This window comes from Callorhinchus milii, unplaced genomic scaffold (genome assembly GCF_018977255.1).
Source record: "Callorhinchus milii isolate IMCB2004 unplaced genomic scaffold, IMCB_Cmil_1.0 Scaffold31, whole genome shotgun sequence".
Lineage (NCBI taxonomy): Eukaryota > Metazoa > Chordata > Chondrichthyes > Chimaeriformes > Callorhinchidae > Callorhinchus > Callorhinchus milii.
Window position 1 is genome coordinate 2,180,828 of NW_024704772.1, and position 18,640 is coordinate 2,199,467.

At 52.2% G+C, this 18,640-nt stretch overlaps 1 protein-coding gene across 3 annotated transcripts; it reads right to left on the reverse strand.

The window, feature by feature from the left end:
• Positions 1 to 2,385: 2,385 nt before the first annotated feature.
• Positions 2,386 to 17,927, reverse strand: med25 (mediator complex subunit 25). Of its 3 annotated transcripts, XR_006085879.1 has the most exons (21): positions 17,754 to 17,927; positions 16,608 to 16,787; positions 15,939 to 15,984; positions 14,892 to 15,016; positions 14,252 to 14,350; positions 13,534 to 13,654; positions 12,666 to 12,822; positions 12,107 to 12,276; positions 11,827 to 11,935; positions 11,184 to 11,410; positions 10,709 to 10,813; positions 9,802 to 9,887; positions 9,576 to 9,633; positions 8,740 to 8,847; positions 7,097 to 7,285; positions 6,372 to 6,482; positions 5,845 to 5,925; positions 5,199 to 5,408; positions 4,615 to 4,810; positions 3,990 to 4,195; positions 2,386 to 3,492 (listed from the first exon to the last, which is right to left on the reverse strand). XR_006085879.1 is itself a non-coding variant. In XM_042345137.1 (20 exons), exons 2-20 carry the CDS (start codon positions 16,739 to 16,741, stop codon positions 4,092 to 4,094), a joined length of 2,433 nt encoding a protein of 810 aa, XP_042201071.1. In that variant the 5' UTR covers positions 16,742 to 16,787; positions 17,754 to 17,927; the 3' UTR covers positions 3,923 to 4,091. The 3 variants fall into 3 exon arrangements, 2 of the variants coding, with proteins under 2 accessions (XP_042201071.1, XP_042201070.1); XM_042345137.1 differs by lacking the exon at positions 2,386 to 3,492 and having other exon boundaries at positions 3,923 to 4,195; positions 6,372 to 6,479; XM_042345136.1 differs by lacking the exon at positions 2,386 to 3,492 and having other exon boundaries at positions 3,923 to 4,195.
• Positions 17,928 to 18,640: the final 713 nt, after the last annotated feature.

Sequence of the window (18,640 nt, forward strand, 5' to 3'; positions counted from 1 at the left end):
AGCTCAGAGGATTGAACGTTTGAAGTAGGGAGGAGTGGGGGGGGGGGTGGGGGGGCGGGGGGGGGGGGAGGAGCTGATTCACACCAAGGGGTAGGGGGTGGAGGAGAAGAAGTACTCAGGCATTACTGTGTTTGCGTACGTAGTCACTAATTCCCAGTGAAGCGCTTTGAGAAAGACGCATCAATGGTGTAGGCGCTGTGTCAGATGCAAGAATTATTATATTATTATATGTCGCCCGCACACAGTCACTCCACTTTACAGTACACTGCGAAGCACTTTTGAGACGTCTCGACGATGCGGTAAAGCCCCATATCAAACGGAAGGATATTTACATTGTATTTCGCCCACAAGACACACAGTCACTGCACTCGACAGTGTATCCCGTGAAGCGCTTTGAAACGCCTCGAAGACGTGATAAGGCGCTGTATCAAATGCGAGGATTATTATTATTATTATTATTATTATTATTTTCCCCACATTTGCTTTGCGAGCCATTTAAATAGAGTGCTCACTATCGGGAGAGGATGGAGATAGGAGCCAGGAATGTTGTCCATTTACTGCCAGAAAGGGGGACCTCAGAGAGGGGCCGAAACTTTCAAGGTAGCGCAGGACAAGAGGACGAAGGTTCAGGGATGCGAAGGGAAAGTTGAGGAGAGGCACCAGGAAGTATTTCTTTACACACGGGGAGGAATTGACGGCTGGTAAGGTGATAGGAGGAAGCCAGGCTGGTAATCAGAGGCTCAGTTAAGTAACGGCTTGATGGAAGGATGAGGTTAAGTTGGCCAAAAGGCCTTCTTCATCTGGAACGCAAGGGTTTGCGGGAGCGGATTTAATAACAACTTTAAGAGGGAATTGGATAGGTACTTGAAAGGGAAACACTTCCAACGGATACGGGAAGAGGGTGGGGAAGTGGGACGAGTTGGGTAGCACGATGGGGCCGAGTGGCCTCCTTCTGCGCTGCAGGATTCCATGGTCTGAACCTCTCTCTCTCTCTCTCTCTGTTGCTGGGATCAACACTTCAAAGATTAATAATTCCTCGCTCAACTTTCTTCCTCCCTCCCCCCCCCCAAAGAAACCCAAACCTTTTTAAAAAAAAAACCCTACAAACTGCACAGAACTCCAGGAAACGATTACAGTAGTACGTACTCATTGCTCCCCGAGGTCGTTAGCTATTTGCCTTTCCTGCTTCAGGAAACCCCCCACTTCCCACCCCATTAGCCCATCGGGCATTCAGCATCTCCGCCCCCACACTCTGCACCTCGATGGCCTCACCCGAGCTCTTGCCTCCCTTCAAGTCCCATCCAAAGACCTTCCTCTTGAACCGTGCCTTCAGCCACCATCCCACCCCATACCGTCCACCCCTCCTGACCCCAACTCGGGTCCAAACCCCCACACCGACTGTCCAGCGCCCTGGGATGTCTTTCTGACCTGCAGGGTGCTCTACAAGTGCAATCTGTTGTCGTCGTTGCAGATGGAGCTACCACTTCGGGTTAGCTCGACACTAACACATCTCCTGGGGGAAAAGTTCTGGACAGAGACTTCCTAAACGCCCGGAGGTGGCAAATTAGAGCTTCATCTAACGCTTATCTACTCACCTGAAATAAAATCCAGTTGCCTCCTCCCAGTGACGATTCCGTTGCCAGCAGAGGGCTGGTTTGCGAAGCCCATAAAAACATCAAAACTATCTCCTCCGCTCCGTGTGGACTCACGTGACATGAAGTTGAAGTATAGCTTTTCAGTCTTCAAACCCAGAGGGACTGACAGAGTTATTTTTAAATAACACACAGTATATATATAATATATATATGTACACACACATACACACCTTAAAATACAATAAGCAGTGTCTCAAAGGAAATGTATTAACCCAAAAACTGCGATTGTTTAAAAAAAAAGCCATTTCCAAGCCTTGTAAGGATGCGCCGCAAATGCTTTTGAATAAAATACGTGAACAAAAATGCGTCAACCTTTCGAGACGTCTCAACGATGTGATAAGGCGGTGTATTGAATGCAAGGAATAGGGACTGTATATTCTCTCAAAGGTGCTGATCGCTTTTCCGGGGGTAAATAACTCCTTCAAATAAAAAGCAATAACAATGAATTGGTCACTTCGGTTTGTGGGGACGCTGCTGCGCGCAATTGGCTGCCGCCTTTCATCCACAAAATATACAGTCACTTGATCGTGTGTCCTGTGAAGCGCTTTGAGACGTCTCGAAGATGTGATCAGGAGCTGCGTCAAATGCAAGGATTATTATTATTATTAAGAAGAGGAATTAGGACCGTGTATTCCCTCAAAAGGTTCCTGATCAGAGAAAGCTCCTGGCAGGACGTAAACGTAGGAGGGTGTTGAGAGCGATGCCACAGTTTGAAAAATTATGAGAAACGTGGGTTAAGAATAAATTTATTTGCCATCATCTTGAACAGGAGGAACCTCCGCTATACAATGAATAAATCCCACACGTAGGCAGGCGCCGCCCAGGGTAGTGCACAGGCTAAAATTAGTAAAAAGCATTTATTTTCCTGTTAACTGCTGTACAGTGTCTCAATGGGACCAAAGGAAAAGGAAATCCCACACGCACGGACTTTACAAACAGAAGCAAATCTACAAACGAAATGTAAATAAAACTATTTTTACACCCGTATCTAACCGGGCCAGGTTCAGCAAAAGGGGGTGGGGGTTGGGGGGGGGCGGAGGAGGAAGAAAAGGTCTCAGGCTCAGCGGTTACTGGGTGCGCATGTGTGCCTGCGTCTCTGTGTGGGTGTCTGTGTGGGTGTCTGTGTGGGTTATAGGGAAGCGGAGCACCGCGCTACTGACAATCTGACTATGCCGACAAACAATAAGGAGGTACAATAACAGCCTTCTTTTTTCGCTGTCAAATCTCCCACGAGTTCAAAATTTTCCTTCTTTTTTTCCTTTAGAAATTAAAAAGGCTCATGATCGATTCATTTGCTGTTCAGATTCAAATTCAAAAAAAAAATCTCTTATCGCGACGACAGCATTAAAACCTTGCCTTGTCAGGGGGTGGGAGACGGAGGGTGGGCGGGGGGAGGAGAGAGAGATAAGCAAAATGTATGTCCTGGCTGCCAAAATCATAATAATAAAAATATTCGCCAAGGAGAAGCAAGCAGAAATGAGAAATGGCTTTGATTGATGATTGATTGATTGATTGATTGATTGATTGATGGGTGAAGGTATGCCCAGTCTCAGTTTCCTCCCCTTCTCCCCCACTGAAGGAATTGCCTACATATATATATATTTTTTATTTGTTTGATGGTTTCTACTGGATGTCTGCTTCACGGACGCCCTCGTGTCACGTCACACGGAGTGGCTGTTCATCACGTGCGGGTTGAGATGGTCAGTGGGGAGTTCAATCCCTGGGTGATGGATACACACACACACACGTGCGCACGGACACACACCCGCACACACACACAGACACACACGTACACGTTGACACTCACGCGCTCAAGCACGCAAACGCAGACACACACCTTCCAGCAGGTTTTGGTGATGGCGGGGGGGGGGTGGGTGGGGGGGAAGAGAGAGAGGTGTCTTTGGATGATGATCATGAGCGTGGCAGCCAACCCCCTGGCTTTTATTTCCTCCACCCCACACCTCCACCCCACCCGACCCACCGTCTCCCTAACCAAAAAGCACCGAGAGCCAACCCCAGCGCCGCCAACCGCCCGCACCCGACCTCTGATCCCAGTCCCTTAGCACAGAGCGGGGGGAAAAAAAATCGTACCCGCGACCTTGCCCGCTTTGCCTCAGTGCCGCTGACACACCGGCCGGGCAGTGCTGGCCATCGGGTGGGGCGGGGGAGAGGGGGGGTGTGAAGTGGGGGTAGGGGTGAAGCGAGTCGATAAAAGAGTTCAGAAAGAAATCGCAAAAGCGTGGCTAATGTTCCCGCCCCCCCCCCCTCCCCACACACCCACCATCGCCTCGTAAACGGTGACACGGCAGCTTAAGCGGGGACCCTTTTGCTCACCTCGGAACCCAGCCGGCTCCGAGCTCTGGGCTGCCCGCCTCGCCTCGCCCGGCCTGGGTGAGAAACCCGACAGCACGTGAAGCAGCGAGGACGGGAAGCTCCTTATATGAGATCCATGAGAATCTCTTCCTCCAGCAGACTGGAGCCTTGCTGCATACCCCCCTGAGGGACCGGTCCACGAGGGCCTGCGTTCATCATCATCGGGCCTGCAATGTTCGGGCAAAGAGAGGAGACAGAGAGAGAGAGACAGAGAGATAGAGTTTAACATGACAGATAAGCTCCAGAAATCACACCAGCACCCGGCAATCCCTCCTGCGCCTCGCTCCCTCCCCTTCGACCGCACCTTCGGTCACCTCCTGCCCCCGTCCTCCCTCCCTCGCCCCCAACACAATCGCAACCCCCCCACCCCCGGCTCGGGGTGCAAATCCCTGACTGCCCAGTGCCTTGGGACGTCCTCCCGACGCGAAAGGCGAGACTCTCCACAGTAACATTTACCACCGGCACGGGCACGGTGGGCCGAATGGCCTCCTTCTGTGCTCTCACGTTCCATGAACGGTGGCCGGGACTTCACCCCCCACTTGCTCTCTTGCGATCGCCAGGACCGGGATCACGGGAGTCCCTTTACCTGCCAGAGGTGGGCGCTGTGCCATCTGGTTGCCCCAGGGCTGCCCGGGGCCTTGGTGCATGACGTGTTGGCTGGGCATCTGCAGCTGCTGGCCCTGAGGGTGGTGAGGCATCGGCTGACCCATGGACATCATCTGGGAGGCTTGCTGCTGGATGTGGTGCAGTGGCTGTTGAGGCTGCGGCACTCCACTCTGTGACTGAAAGCACACGCACACACACACACAGGTTCAACCACGGCGAAAGGGGGTCCGGGTGGAAATCCGCCATTCCTCAAACCGTCTCAAGACCCTCCCCTTCGACCCCGCCTTGTGCCACCCTCCACCCACCCCCTACCCTGCTCCCAGCGTAGCCTTAGCACCAATTTGTTCACGATAACAACAACGCTGACAACCCTTGCGTGTGAATACAGCACCTCATCGCGTCCCACCCGTGACTTTCATGGGCCGCTGCTGGGGGCGCAATCGGCTGCCGCGCTGCACCCTCCAAAAATACGCCGTCAATAAGGCGACTGAGATTGATAAGGCGCTTAGGGCGAAGGTCAGGGGTTACCACTGCCGCGAGAGTCGGGAGGCGCATGTTACTGACCGTTTGCTGACTGAGGAGGAGGCTGCGGAGTTGGGGGTTGGCCCCAGCGTTGGGTGGACGGAGCAGGGATCCTGGCTGCTGATTGGCTTGTGGCTGGTTGGGAGGTGGGCCTCCGGGTTGCTGCTGCTGCTGCTGTTGTTGTTGCTGTTGTTGTTGTTGCTGCTGCTGCTGCTGCTGCTGCGTTACAGCCTGAGCTCGAAGCTGCAGCTGCTGTTAGGGGCGAAACGCGAAATGTTTTCCTTACGTCAAATCCAGAGAGAGAGAGAGGGAGTGAGGGAGAGAGGGAAAGAGAGAGAGAGAGAGCGAAAGGGAGAGGGGTGGGGGGTGGGGGGTTCATTTCACAACCCACACAGGAAGCTGACGCTATTTACGTGCATGTTTCGCCCATAGACCCCCATCAGAAACGGTCTCTCCGTCCCTTCGAAATGCCCACCCTCCCACCCGCCCGTTCTCCTTAAATGACTCCCATGCCCTGGCTTTTCCAGGGACCCGTTGATTTGTCCTCTGTGTAAAAAGGGTTCGCACTTTCCATCCTAGCCGTGCCCCCGGTCACAGCCCTGCCTCTGTGGCTCGCTGACTTGGGGACAAGTCGGGTAACACGGGAGCAGCACTCACACACCACACACACACACAGAAACACACTCACTAGATTCTGCTGTCGCTGGTCATCCATGGTAGTCACTGTGTGAACTTGTGGCATTGAGGTTGACACTTGTGGACCTTGTACCTGGTAATGGTGGTGGGGGGGGGGGGAGGGGGTGTGGGTGGGGGAAGAGTTATTTAACAGTGTTATCTGACAATGATTCATTTGCACACTCCCACCTCCCACCGAGCGTTGAGGCCAAGACAGAACACGTCACGTTGACCCCCGAGTATACCAGGATACCATTTCACTCCAGCCTCCGCTGCCACAACAAGAAGCGGCCACCGGTGGCAGAACGGAGGGCCCCGAGGGACATGCAGGAGGCCGGAGCCAGTCGAGCGGAAGGCAGTGGGTAGTGAGCTCGGGGTGGGGGGAAGGTCGGAGAGGTATGAAGGGATTTGAAAAACGAGGGTGAGGATCTTGAATTCGACCCGCTCAGTGATGGGGGGGCCCAGTGTGGTGGAGCCTGTGTGATGGTGGTACGGAGTTTAATGCGTGTGAGTATGAGTCGAACAGGTAGCCCCCCTTACCTGCTGGGGCTGCACTCCCTGAGACACCAGCATTGGTCCCGGCTGCTTCTGCATAAAGCCCTGGTTCGGTAGAGACGAGTTGCCCATCGGTTGTGTGTTGCCCAGCTGCTGCTGGAACAGACAAAGACAACACCCACGTCAAGGTTAATTTCACTGGAAAGTCACCCAAGTGAGAAGTTGGGGATTTAAGCAAATGCACCCAGGATAAGATTGTCTTATTCCTGTCGAGAGGGAGACCTTCAACATTGAGAACAAAGGGCAGTTGAACCGGATCAATAGATAATAATAATAATAATAATCCTTGCATTGATGCAGGGTCTGATCACGGTCTTCGAGATGTCTCAAAGCGCTTCACAGTAGCTGTAAAGTGAATTGGTTGTGTCATTCTGTGGGAGAAGCTTGGCAGCCAATACGCTCGGAAAGTGATCCGCCCGTCGACTAACAACCTGGTCCCAACCTGGTTCCTATGCCCTGCCCGGGGAATCGAACCCGGGTCCCCCTCGCTTGCGAGGCGAGTGCGCTAACCACGAGGCTGCGGAACAGGGGCAAGGCAGGGCAGTAGGATTGTATGGACAGCATGGGGTGAGAGTCAGGACAGACTCTCTTGTGGGGGGGGGGGAGGGAACAACAACAACAACTTGTATTTATAAAGCACCCCTAATGGAGGCAGCGTCCCAGAGGGCCTATCAGCCAACCAGCCAGGGATACTGAAGCGAATACGTTACGTTTCTCTGCTGCTCGATCTTCTGCTGTTGCGCCTTCTTGTGGTTGGTGATGACCATCCTGATGCCGTTGACGAAGCCGCTCTGGTCGTTGGGGATCAAACCCATGAAGATCTTCTTCTTGGAGGAGTAGAGGAGCATGAGCACCCGCACCTCACAGGGTGCGCTGTGGGGGAAATGCACACAACCCGCCTGGAGAGACGACGACAACCACAACGACAGCTTACAATTTGTATGGCGCCTTATCGCATCGTCGAGACATCTCAAAGCGCTTCCACAGAATATATAACTGTAAAGCGAGATTGTCTACTTATAGCTCCTTTCACCCAAGTCGGGAGGACGTGCCAAGGCACTGGGCAGTCAGGGATTTGGACCCGAGCTGGGGCTTGGGATCGGGCTGGGGGGGGGTCGGTGGAGAGCAGGGAGGGTAGGGGTGAATGAAATGTACACTCACTTCTCTCTCTCCCCTTCCCCAGGGGACGTACCCTAATCACCTAATTCCGAGAGCATTAGGCGCGAGAGCCAAGGCTTGGGGACCCCATGTTGGGAAAACTGCTGGAGTCTAACCAGCTCTAACCGCATAGCTTGCCATTGAGAGCATTGCCTGGCAAGCTTCCCGTTGCTTGTCCAGCAAAAAAAATAACAATTACACACACACACACACACCCCATGAAAATCCTCTGTAAAAAGCCTCATTAAAATAGCTCAACAGTTTCCTTCGCGCTCGAAGGAGGTTTGTCCAGCGTCTTGGGCCGTCCTCCTGACGTGAAAGGCGTTATTCAAAAATAATGTGTTATTGTTGTCGATGCCTTTGTTCCCTATCCACTGAGGTACAGTCCACACACACACACACACACACACACACACGTCCAAACCAGAGGAGAGACGAGGAGACTTTTTTTTTTGTTACGGTCTGAAACGCTCTGCCTGAAAGGCTGATGGAAAAAGATTCAATAACAGCTTTCAAAAGGAATTGGAGAGGGACTTGAAAAGGAAACTTTTGCAGGGATAATGGGGAAAGAGTGGGGGGGGGGAGGGAGATCGGACTGATTGGTTAGCTCTTCCAAGAAGCCGGCACAGACACGATTGGGCTGAATGGCCTCCTGATTCTATGACCTTGCCGCATACTCTCTTCTCCCAGTTAACAACGTGAGGGGTTTGCGACACTCCAGTGTCGGCTTTGCCTCTCCCTGCCCAGAACACGCTCAGACACCAACAAGTGCAAACGGTTATTAATGTACGCCCGTAAGCTGTTTGCGCTTGTTGGCGAGTCCAATACTAGAGGGCACAAGTACAAGACGACCACAAATAGATGTAAGCGGGAGATCAGGAGGGAACCTTTCCACACAGAGGGTGGTGAAGATGCCGTTGAAGTAAAAAGAAGCATCAATATATTCAAGCGAAAACCAGGAGAAGAGAATGGTAGAGAAGGGAACGCAACAAGTGAGTGGGACGGATGAAATGGAGGGGAGTGTAAAGACCAGAGTGGACGAGTTGGAGTGAATGGCCTGGTTCCAGGCTGCGTCACTCTACGCATGTCTATATGCAACACAAATTTACATTTATATACAGCGTCATTCAGGTCGATTTAATCTGGTTTCCCCCAGCGATACAATAGTGGCCCCAGGTTCGAGTGAGATACTTACAAAGCCGTTGGCCATGATCCGATACAATCCCTTCAACGACTCCAAATCCTTGTTTGTAAATTGGAACTGAACCATCCGTGAATTCCTGAACAGATGTCCGAGGGTGGTCTGGGCAGGGAGAAGCAAAGCTATCACTGCAATGTCCCAAACCCCTCGTGTTTATCGGCAACAACCACAACAACAGGTAACATTTACACGGCGCCTTTTGCGTCCCAAAGCACTGGGGAGTCAGGGATTTGGACCCAAGCTGGGGGTTTGGGATCAGAAGGGGTGGAGGAGGGTAGGGTAGGGGAGTGACCAAAGGAGCAGTCAAAGAGGAGTGTGTTGAGACGGGCCTTGAAGGAGGCCAGGGATGGAGACGAGGTGAAGGGATTGTGGGATGGAGTTTCAAAGGGTTGGTGGTCAACATTCATCACAAACCGTTGGCCTCAGTCTAGACACGTCTACACACAGCAGAGGCAAGCCAAAGCAACCCTGACATACTCTGTCCTTTAGACACTCTGCGTGTGAAAAGGTCTGTTTAACGTAGTCACGCCATCTGTGATCTGTGTGTGTGTGTGAACAGGTCTGGTCTTGACTGAAGGGGAATTTGAAAACTAAACACAAGAGCTCCAGGTTTGGGAACTGGTTTATTTTTAAAATTACGTAACTAAAACATCCGCTTTCCAGGCCAACTCCTCCCAACCTCCTCCCAGTTTCTAACCTCCGTTTTAGGTCAGGTTGGGACGCGTTAACCCGTCGAGTTACCTTGCACACCGGGGTTAAGAGTCAATAAAAACGGCAACTTGCATTTATACCGCGTGCTTCACACGGGATAGCGTTTCGGAGTTACTTACTAGGAGCTGCTGTGGAATGAGTTGCATGATAAGTTTCTGAGGCCACTGGTCTGTCTTTCTGTAGAAGAAAATAACCATCATTTTTATACCAGGCTGAAACAGAAAAAACACCGGACTTCAGAAGTGGGGAGGAGAGAAGGGTAGTCGGGGAGGAGGAGGAGGAGAAGAGGGGAGAGAAGAGCAGAGGATTAAAACAGAAGCACCGTTGCTGACCGCTCATACTCACAGGTTCTCTCCTGGATTCACGTACACTTGGCATGGAAGGGACCGGGTCAGCTTTGCGTTTAAATCTACTGACGCAGGTTTGGGTTTCTAGCGGGAGAGAGAGAGGAGAGAGAGAGAGAGGGGGGGAGCGAGAGAGAGGGAGAAAAAAAATAATCGGTATAACATCAACAACTTGGATTAAAACCTACGAGGATTATTATTGTGAAGACCCGCACTGGTAGAAAAGGCTGCCACCCGAGTAAGTTAGTGCTGGAGCGACATCTGGTGGCTGCAGATACCGTACACACTGATTGGAAACAAAGCGCTTAGCAGGACACACCGTAAAGTGGAGTGGTGCGTGAAGTGCGGCAGCAATAACAACAACAACAACAACAACATTACGTACGTATCGCGCCTTTCACGTCGGGAGGACGTCGCGAGGTGCTGGACAGACAGGGTTTCGGACCCGAGCTGACCACACACACCCACACCCACGCACCAGCGCACAGCAGTGTCCCGCAGACAGTCGTGGAACTTTATTGCTGTCCAGGACACAGAGAGAGAGAGAGAGAGAGAGAGAGAGAGAGAGAGAGAGAAACACCCTTCTCTTTCCGAATAAGTGCCACACGGGTTTAACATCCACCTGAACAGGTAGACAGGGTTTGAATGCCTCGGTCTTAACGTCTCATCCGAAGGACGGCACCTCCTACAATGCAGTCCCTCCCCCCCCACCAGCCAGAGCTGCATTCGAACGTGATCTTAGACGATGTGATTCCAAGTCCTGACTGAATGTGTGGGGGGAGGGAGGGGGGGGGGGGGAGAGAAAAAGGGGGCTTGAACCCACAAGCTTCTGACTCAAGAGGCGAGAGTGCTACCGCCTGAGCCAGGCCCGGTACCGGAACAGACACAAAAGCATTTGACGGTCTCACCTCCTGCCACTCCAGAACTCCGCTCCAGGCGAGGATCTTATTGGCGACTGAGCCGGGGGGCGCGACCACAGCGCCCACGTTACCCCCGCCTCCGCCAACCCCCAGCTGCCGCCGAACAGGGTCGAACATGGGAAAGAAACCGCTTTAGTTAATAATAGCAATAATAATAATAATAATAATCCTTTGCATTTGATGCAGCGCCTGATCGCCACGTGTCCTGAGGCGTCTCAAAGCGCTTCGCAGGACACGCTGCGACGTGAAACGATAACGTGAAGCGAAACGCACGCGCACAGGGAGGTTGAGGGAAGAGTGCGCAACGGGGAAGAGAGAAAGCGAGAGAGAGAGACACACACACACACACACACAGAGTGAGAGAGGGAACAGAGAACAGACAGACCGACAGAGGGAGACATATACAGGCAGTACGTGGGAGAGAGAGAGAGACACATGGGAGACACGCAGGATTATTACCCACCATAGGCGGCTGGTTTGGCTGCTGGTTCGGCTGTTGCGGCGCCTGCTGGGGTGGCTGCTGCGGTAATAGTACCCCTGCTGGGGTGGTAACCGTGGATACGAGGCTGGGGGGAGTGGGGGTCATCAGGGAGTTGGTGGTGGTGGGGAGCTTGGGCAGGCTGGGCACCGAGGCGGGGTTGAAGATCGCGCCCACGCTGGCTGCAGGGGGGATCTGGCTGCTCACAGTGACTGCGACGAAGGAAAAGAGGGTGAAAACCAGCTCCCACCATCATCATCATCATCATCATCATCATCAACACCAACCCCCAACATTTATATCGCGACCTCCATGTTGACGACAATCCTTGCCTTTGACCGCAGCGCCTTCCCACGTCGACTCACTCCTGCGAAGCGCTTTGAGACGTCTCAACGACGTGACAAGGCACTGTATCGAAGGCGAGGATTGTTATTCTTATTCTATTATTATTATATTTCGGCCACAGGCCTCTCGTTTCGCCCACGAAAACACGCAGTCGGTCCGCTTTACGGCGCATCCCGTGAAGCGCGCTGCGTGAGACTTCTGCCCGCACCACAAAGCCAACAGCAGCCGCGCTAGTCAGGGCCACCCCCCACCCACGCACCCGCGCCCCCCGTTTGCAGCTTACAGCGATTGTTGGAGGAGACGGGGGCCGACTTCAGTTGATTGGAGGCAGTTTCTACGGCGATCTGGGCTGCGGCCTGAGCCGCCGCCAGGGACCCCGAGGTGGGTGGGCCCTGCGAACAAACCGCGACAAAACAATCACCCACCTCAGCCGCGGGACGAGGAGGCAGCAGCGACAACGTGACATTTGCACAGCGCATCTCACGGTCGGGAGGACGTTCCCCAGGCGCTCAGGGATAGTCGGGGCATTCGGAACGACCACCACAAGCGAAGCGACGTATTACCGGGTAAGTCTGAGAGACCAAAGGGACGTTCTGGGGCTGGGGGGTGGGCTGTGCCTGGGAGAGCGGGGGCTGGACTTGCGTCTGCAGCACGCTGGGTTGTTGTGCTGGTGGCTGGGGCTGCGTTGGAGCCGGTTTCTGCGGAAGGCTGCTGCTGGTGACTGTTCCTCCACCTGAAAGATCACAGAGAAAGGTCGAGAGACAAACAGCGCCGGTGATTATTATTATTATTATTGACGTCTTCGAAATGTCTGAAAGCGCTTCACTGGATTGCAGAGAACACCGTCGCTCTGTGGGAACTGTGAATAATAACAACAATCCTTGCATTCGATACAGCGCCTTATCACGTCTTCGAGACGTCTCAAAGCGCTTCACAGGATAGACCGTTTGTGCTCAGTTGGCTGCCGCGTTTCACCCACAATATATGCAGTCGATTGACTTTTACAGTATATCCTGCGAGGCGCTTTGAAGACGTGATACGGTGCTATATAAAATGCAAGGATTGTTATTGTTGGCGTTATAGCTGTGGCCGTGGGTGGGGTGTACCAAGACGTGGGTTTACCTGGAAGCACCATGCCTCGGATCATTATCATGTGCCGCGGGTCCTGACTGTATTCCTTCAGCTGAGTCTCCACCACACCGTTCATCGCCGCTTTCTCAAACAGCACCCGTAAGGCTGGCAGCTTGCGGGGAGACACCACGGAGAAAAGGATGCCTCGCTGTACGGAGAACACAAAATAGTGCAACTCAACACTGCCGTCGCCACAAAACGAGAGTCACCACGGGATGAACACAGAACGCCCGTCCCAAAATAATAGTAATAATAATCCTTGCATTTGATATAGCGCCTTCTAGATGTCTCAAAGCGCTGCGCAGGATACGCTGTAGAGTGTTGACTGTGTATTTTGCGGGTAAAACGCGGCAGCCAAAATTGTTGATCGACACCGCTGGCTGGGGGTGGGAGCTGAAGGGGGGTGGGGGAGAAGAGAGATGACCAAAAGCTCAGTCAAAGAGGTACGTCTTGAGACTGACCGTGAACGAGGGAATTTTGGTTTTCTTTGCGGGCGAACACTAATCGACTTACGACCGCATTTCCTGCTCACTTACTGCTGGGTGAACCGAGGCCCGTGGAGTAAGGAAACAAGTTCTGCTCAAGCCCGGGAATAGAACCCTGAAGCAAGGTGAGCGCTCTAACCACTGAGCTTACAGGCTCCATAGAGATAGGGCGAGGCAAGGCCGTGGAGGGATTTGAAAGTGAAAACAAAGTGCCAGCTCCTGCGCCGCTCTCGCATGAATTGCCCGCTCTTTCCTGATGCCCTTTTATATTGTTCCTCTTCAAACGCTTTAACACGATCGCTGTTAAAAAGTAGCTACGGTCTTAGCTTAGCGTCAAAAGCCACCCGTGTCCTGATCGTAGTAAGTACACTCACGTCACCGATCATCTGTACCAGGTTGTCTGTGGTGAAGCCGGAATAGGTGGTGCTTTCCACAGCGGGGAGGAGATAGGGCGGGGAGTTACAGATCAGAACGCACACTTTGTGTGTCTGCCCACTGCAACCAGAAGAGAAATCGAGGAGAAAGAAGCATTAAGGTCTATACCGAGCTGCGTTCCTAACTGAGCACCTGACTCAGGTGGTTGGTCTAACACCGTCAGGTGGCTCCAGTGCGTTGAATCACAAGTCACTTCAAACTTGCCCAGGACAGCAGTAGAGGACATGGGGCAGGTACACATCACTGCATGTCACACCGTACACATCAGTGATTTTTATTAACTGACTGATTGACTGATTAATGCCCGCATTGAAACGGCCCTGGTTATGTCAGGGTTAGGGTCCGCGAAGAGTGGATAAGAGCAATGGCAAGCAGGGCTCTAATTGGCCTCAGTAATCCTGGGCTACGGAAGAGAAACTCAGCCAAGAAACCTGCTCCTAGTTGCTATCCAGTTCCCCACTCCCACCCTCACTATACCTGTCATCCCCCGCTAAGACCTTAGTTAATCTCTGATGTACTATGTCAACACGTTCTTTCCTTTCAACAACAACTTGCATTTATATAGCGCCCTTCGTGCCGGACGGCATCACGCGGAGGTGGTGTGATAACCTCTGTGATAACAATGACTAAATTATTAGGATTATTATCTTCTCTTACATCTGTTCCCGCATTTTCTTGAAGTCGTCGAACAGCTGCAGTGCAGTGCTGAGCCCCTCTGCAATCAGACTGCAGCTCTCCCCTCCGCCGCCCATAAACCTGTGGGGAGAACAACAAGAGGTCCCTTACACGCATTGTCAGAGGCTGGTACCAACACAAGTCACGTGCAAGTTTAGACTGACATGGCACCCGAGACAGATTTCCACAGCAAATTGCACCGACTACGGTTGACATTCTCCCCTTGTAATATATATATAATATTTATGTAATAATTCTTGCATTTGATACAGCGCCTTAACACGTCGAGACGTCTCAAAGAGCTTCACAGATTATATGGTAAACTGAACTGACTGTATATTTTGTAGACGAAACGTGGCAGTTAATTGCGCACAGCAGTGTCCCACAAACAGTCATAAAACAATCGACGAATAACCGGGTTCCTACTTACTACTCGGTAAATAGAGGCGTGTGGAGTGAGGAAACCTGCCGAAGGTTTCGCCCTGCCCGGGAATCACACCCGGGTCCACTCGCTTGCGAGGCGAGCGCTCTATCCACTGCGCAACAGGCCTCCACAGTGTAATCTAAACAGTTGTAAAAACGGCTATGAATGGAGCAAAAGAAATTCCATCGCTTTACTTACTGAATGCTGTCCAGCCAGGTGACAAACTCATAAGCACTGCTGGTGGGCGCGTGACACTGTACATAGGATTCCGGGGCGCAGTCCACAGTGTTGAACACGACCAAACTGTACTGAGTGCCTCCATACTGCAGGACGATCAAAGGCATGAAATGTATCACTAGGACTGTGCGTGTAATAACAATAATCCTTGCGTTTGATATAGTGTCTTATTACATTGTTGAGACGTCGCAAAGTGCTTCACGTAATATATTGTAAAGACTGGGTATTTTGGGGAGGAAACCCGACAGCCAATTGTGCATAGCAGTGTCCCACAAAACAGTCGTGGATTGAGTGACCAAATTATTATTGTATTTTGGAAGGATTAATACCCCTGGAAAGCGATCCACCAATGGACTACTTACTGTTGGGTAAACAAGAGGCGCGTGGATTAAGTAAACTCGCCTAAGGTTCCAGATTTCCACTACCCTTTGCGTGTGAAAAAATGCTTCTGGATTTCACTCCTAAATGGCCTGGTCTCATTTTAAGATTATGGCCCCTATTCTCTCTTTTCTTTGGCTCAGTGGAATTGCTGATAATAATAATAATAATCCTTGCATTTGATATAGCACTTTTCACGTCAGGAGGACGTCCCAAAGCGCTTCACAGAACACACTGTAAAGTGAATTGACTGTATATTTGTGGGCGAACGCGGCGGCCAATTGCGCACAGCAATGTCCCACAAACAGTCGTAGATTGAAAATGACCAATTTATTATTGTTTTGGGTTTTGGAGGGATTATTATTAGGCTCTGTGTGGAGTAAGGAAACTTGCCCAAGGTTTCGCCCTCTGCCTGGAATTGAACTCAGGTCTCTCACTTGCAAAGCGAGTGCTCTAACCACTGAGCTACAGGACTCCATTAAATACATGGGGAAGCAACGCAATTGTAATTTTTATTTGTTTTTAAAATTTGAACCCTGGATTTAGACGTGGCACATTGAATTGCACATTGAAACAGCTCCGTCTTCAACCGAGAACGAGAAAGGAAAGAACCACAACACGTTGACTTACATCACCCCCAAAGTCAGTCTCTGCCGGAGGCCCACCATTAAAATACCTGCAATACATACACAGGAGATTTCAGAATGATAACAATGCTTGCATTTGATATAGCATCTTGACACGGCGCTGAGGCATCCCGAAAGTGAACCGATTGTATATTTTGTGAATAAAACGCTGCAGCCAATTGCACACAGCAGCGCGTCCCACAAACAGGCGTGACTTGAGTGAACAATCCATCCACATCAGTGGATCCACATTGAAACTTTGAATGGAATATACATATACATATACAATAATAATCCTTGCATTTGATATAGCGCCTTATCACGTCTTCTCGACGTCTCAAAGTGAACCGACTGTATATTTGTGGGCGAACGCGGCGGCCGATTGCGCACAGCAGCGTCTGTCCCACAAACCGCTGTGGATTGAAAGTGACCAATTTATTATTGTTTGGTTTTTTTGGGGGAGGGATTACTATCAGGCTCTGCGTGGAGTCAGGAAACTTGCCCAAGGTCTCTCCCTCTGCCGGGAATCGAACCCGGGTCTCTCTCGCTTGCGAAGCGAGCGCTCTAACCACTGAGCTACAGGACTCCGCAATGTAGTGTATATATAGATACGTAGACACACCCGCGCGCGCACAATATATGGCAGGTGTGTAGATCAGGCGGTCAGACTTACTCAATAGCGGGAAGGATGTAATGTTTCCGCAGAGATTCGAAGTAGGGTCCCAGGTTGGCCGTCCCCTCGATAACGAAAACCACGTCCGCCACCATGCCGGGAGGAGAGGGCTTGTCGATGGGGGACACCACCATCGTGTCTGCGAGTCACTGCGAAACCTTCCCTCTCGCTCCGAGCGGGCTGAGAGAGGGGGGGGGGAGGAAAAAATCCGCACCATTGCCGATCGGTTCGGATTTGCTTCCGGTCAGCCGGGTGTTTCCGACCCCGGGCGGGACACCCGGCACCGTGAGCTTAAGAGCGGAGTCCGAACCCGGCCGAGATGTTTCCCCGCATTCCCGTCCCGCGCGTGGAAATTCCCGGAGGTGGATGGTTGGTATGGAATGCGCTCCCTCTCTCTCTTCCCCCTCCCCGGAGGGACGCCCCCCCCGCCCCGAACCCCACCCCACCGCCGCTTACTTAATTCCGCAGAGGATTAGGCGCAGGTGGGCGAGAGCCAAGGCTTTGGGGGAGCCCAGAGTGTGGAGGGTCACAGGAGGGAGTAGCGATGGTGACCAGAGGGGGGAGTGATGGTAACCAGAGGGGGTAGTGATGGTAACCAGAGGGGGGGGGGGGGAGTAGTGAAGGTAACCAGAGGGGGGGGGGGGAGTAGTGATGGTAACCAGAGGGGGGAGTAGTGATGGTAACCAGAGGGGGGAGTAGTGATGGTAACCAGAGGGGGAGTAGTGATGGTAACCAGAGGGGGAGTAGTGATGGTAACCAGAGGGGGGAGTAGTGATGGTAACCAGAGGGGGGAGTAGTGATGGTAACCAGAGGGGGAGTAGTGATGGTAACCAGAGGGAGTAGTGATGGTAACCAGAGGGGGAGTAGTGATGGTAACCAGAGGGGGAGTAGTGATGGTAACCAGAGGGAGTAGTGATGGTAACCAGAGGGGGAGTAGTGATGGTAACCAGAGGGGGAGTAGTGACGGTAACCAGAGGGGGGAGTAGTGACGGTAACCAGTGTGGAGGGGTGTGTGTGTGGTTAGTGATGGTAACCAGAGGGGTAGGGGGTTGGTAACCAGGCAGTCACCATGGTAACGGGGTGGTGGGTAGGGCGAGTGTCTAACAGGAAGGAGCCCGAGCGGGAAGGGGAGGAAGAGTAACCCACCTGAGCGGCGTGGTGAAGCGTCTCGGCATGGCGGGGCTTCGCGGGGTCGGGGACAGGGCCTTCCTGACTACCAGCCGCTGCTCCTCCTCAGCTCCAGCCACCGCCAAGGCCCCGCGCTCGCCTCCTGACCCTTCACCTCCCGCCCCCCCCCCACATCACATGACCCGGGAAGCAGCCCGGCCTCGCCGCCCCGGTCACGTGCCCCGCCCCCCCTCTCTCTCGCTCACACACACACGCACACACGGCCTTCGCGAGGCGCTCGCTTCGTCACGTGACGCGAGAGCAGCCCGGCTTCAACCCCCTCCCCCCCCTCCCCGACCACCAACCGACCCCGAAGTCACGTGTCGCTCCGTCACACACGCACTCGCACGCTAACTCCGCCTCCTTCCTCTCCCCTCCCCGCGTCACATGACACGGAAGCATCCCGGCTTCACCTAAGCCCCGCCCGCGGGCGTCACGTGCGCGTCACGTGGCTGGTGACGCGCCGCCTCCCCTTCAGAGCAGATAGAGTGGTTTCAGGTGACGTCATCGCCCCCCTCCCCTCCCCCCCCCTCTGTGGTGCACAGAGGCAATCACTGCATTCATTGCCATAATAACAATAATAACAATAATAATAAATAATAACACTTCCGTTTGATATTCTGCACTTGATATAATAATCCCTGCACTCGTTCTCCAATAATGCATTCATTTGATATTGTTATAATAATAATCCACTTATTTGATATTATAACAATAATAATCCTTTTATTTGATATTATTATAATAAACCTTTTGTTTGATGTTATTATAATAACAATCCTTTTGTTTGATATTATAATAATCGTTTTATTTGATATTATAACAATAATAATCCTTTTATTTGATAATAATAATCATTTTATTTG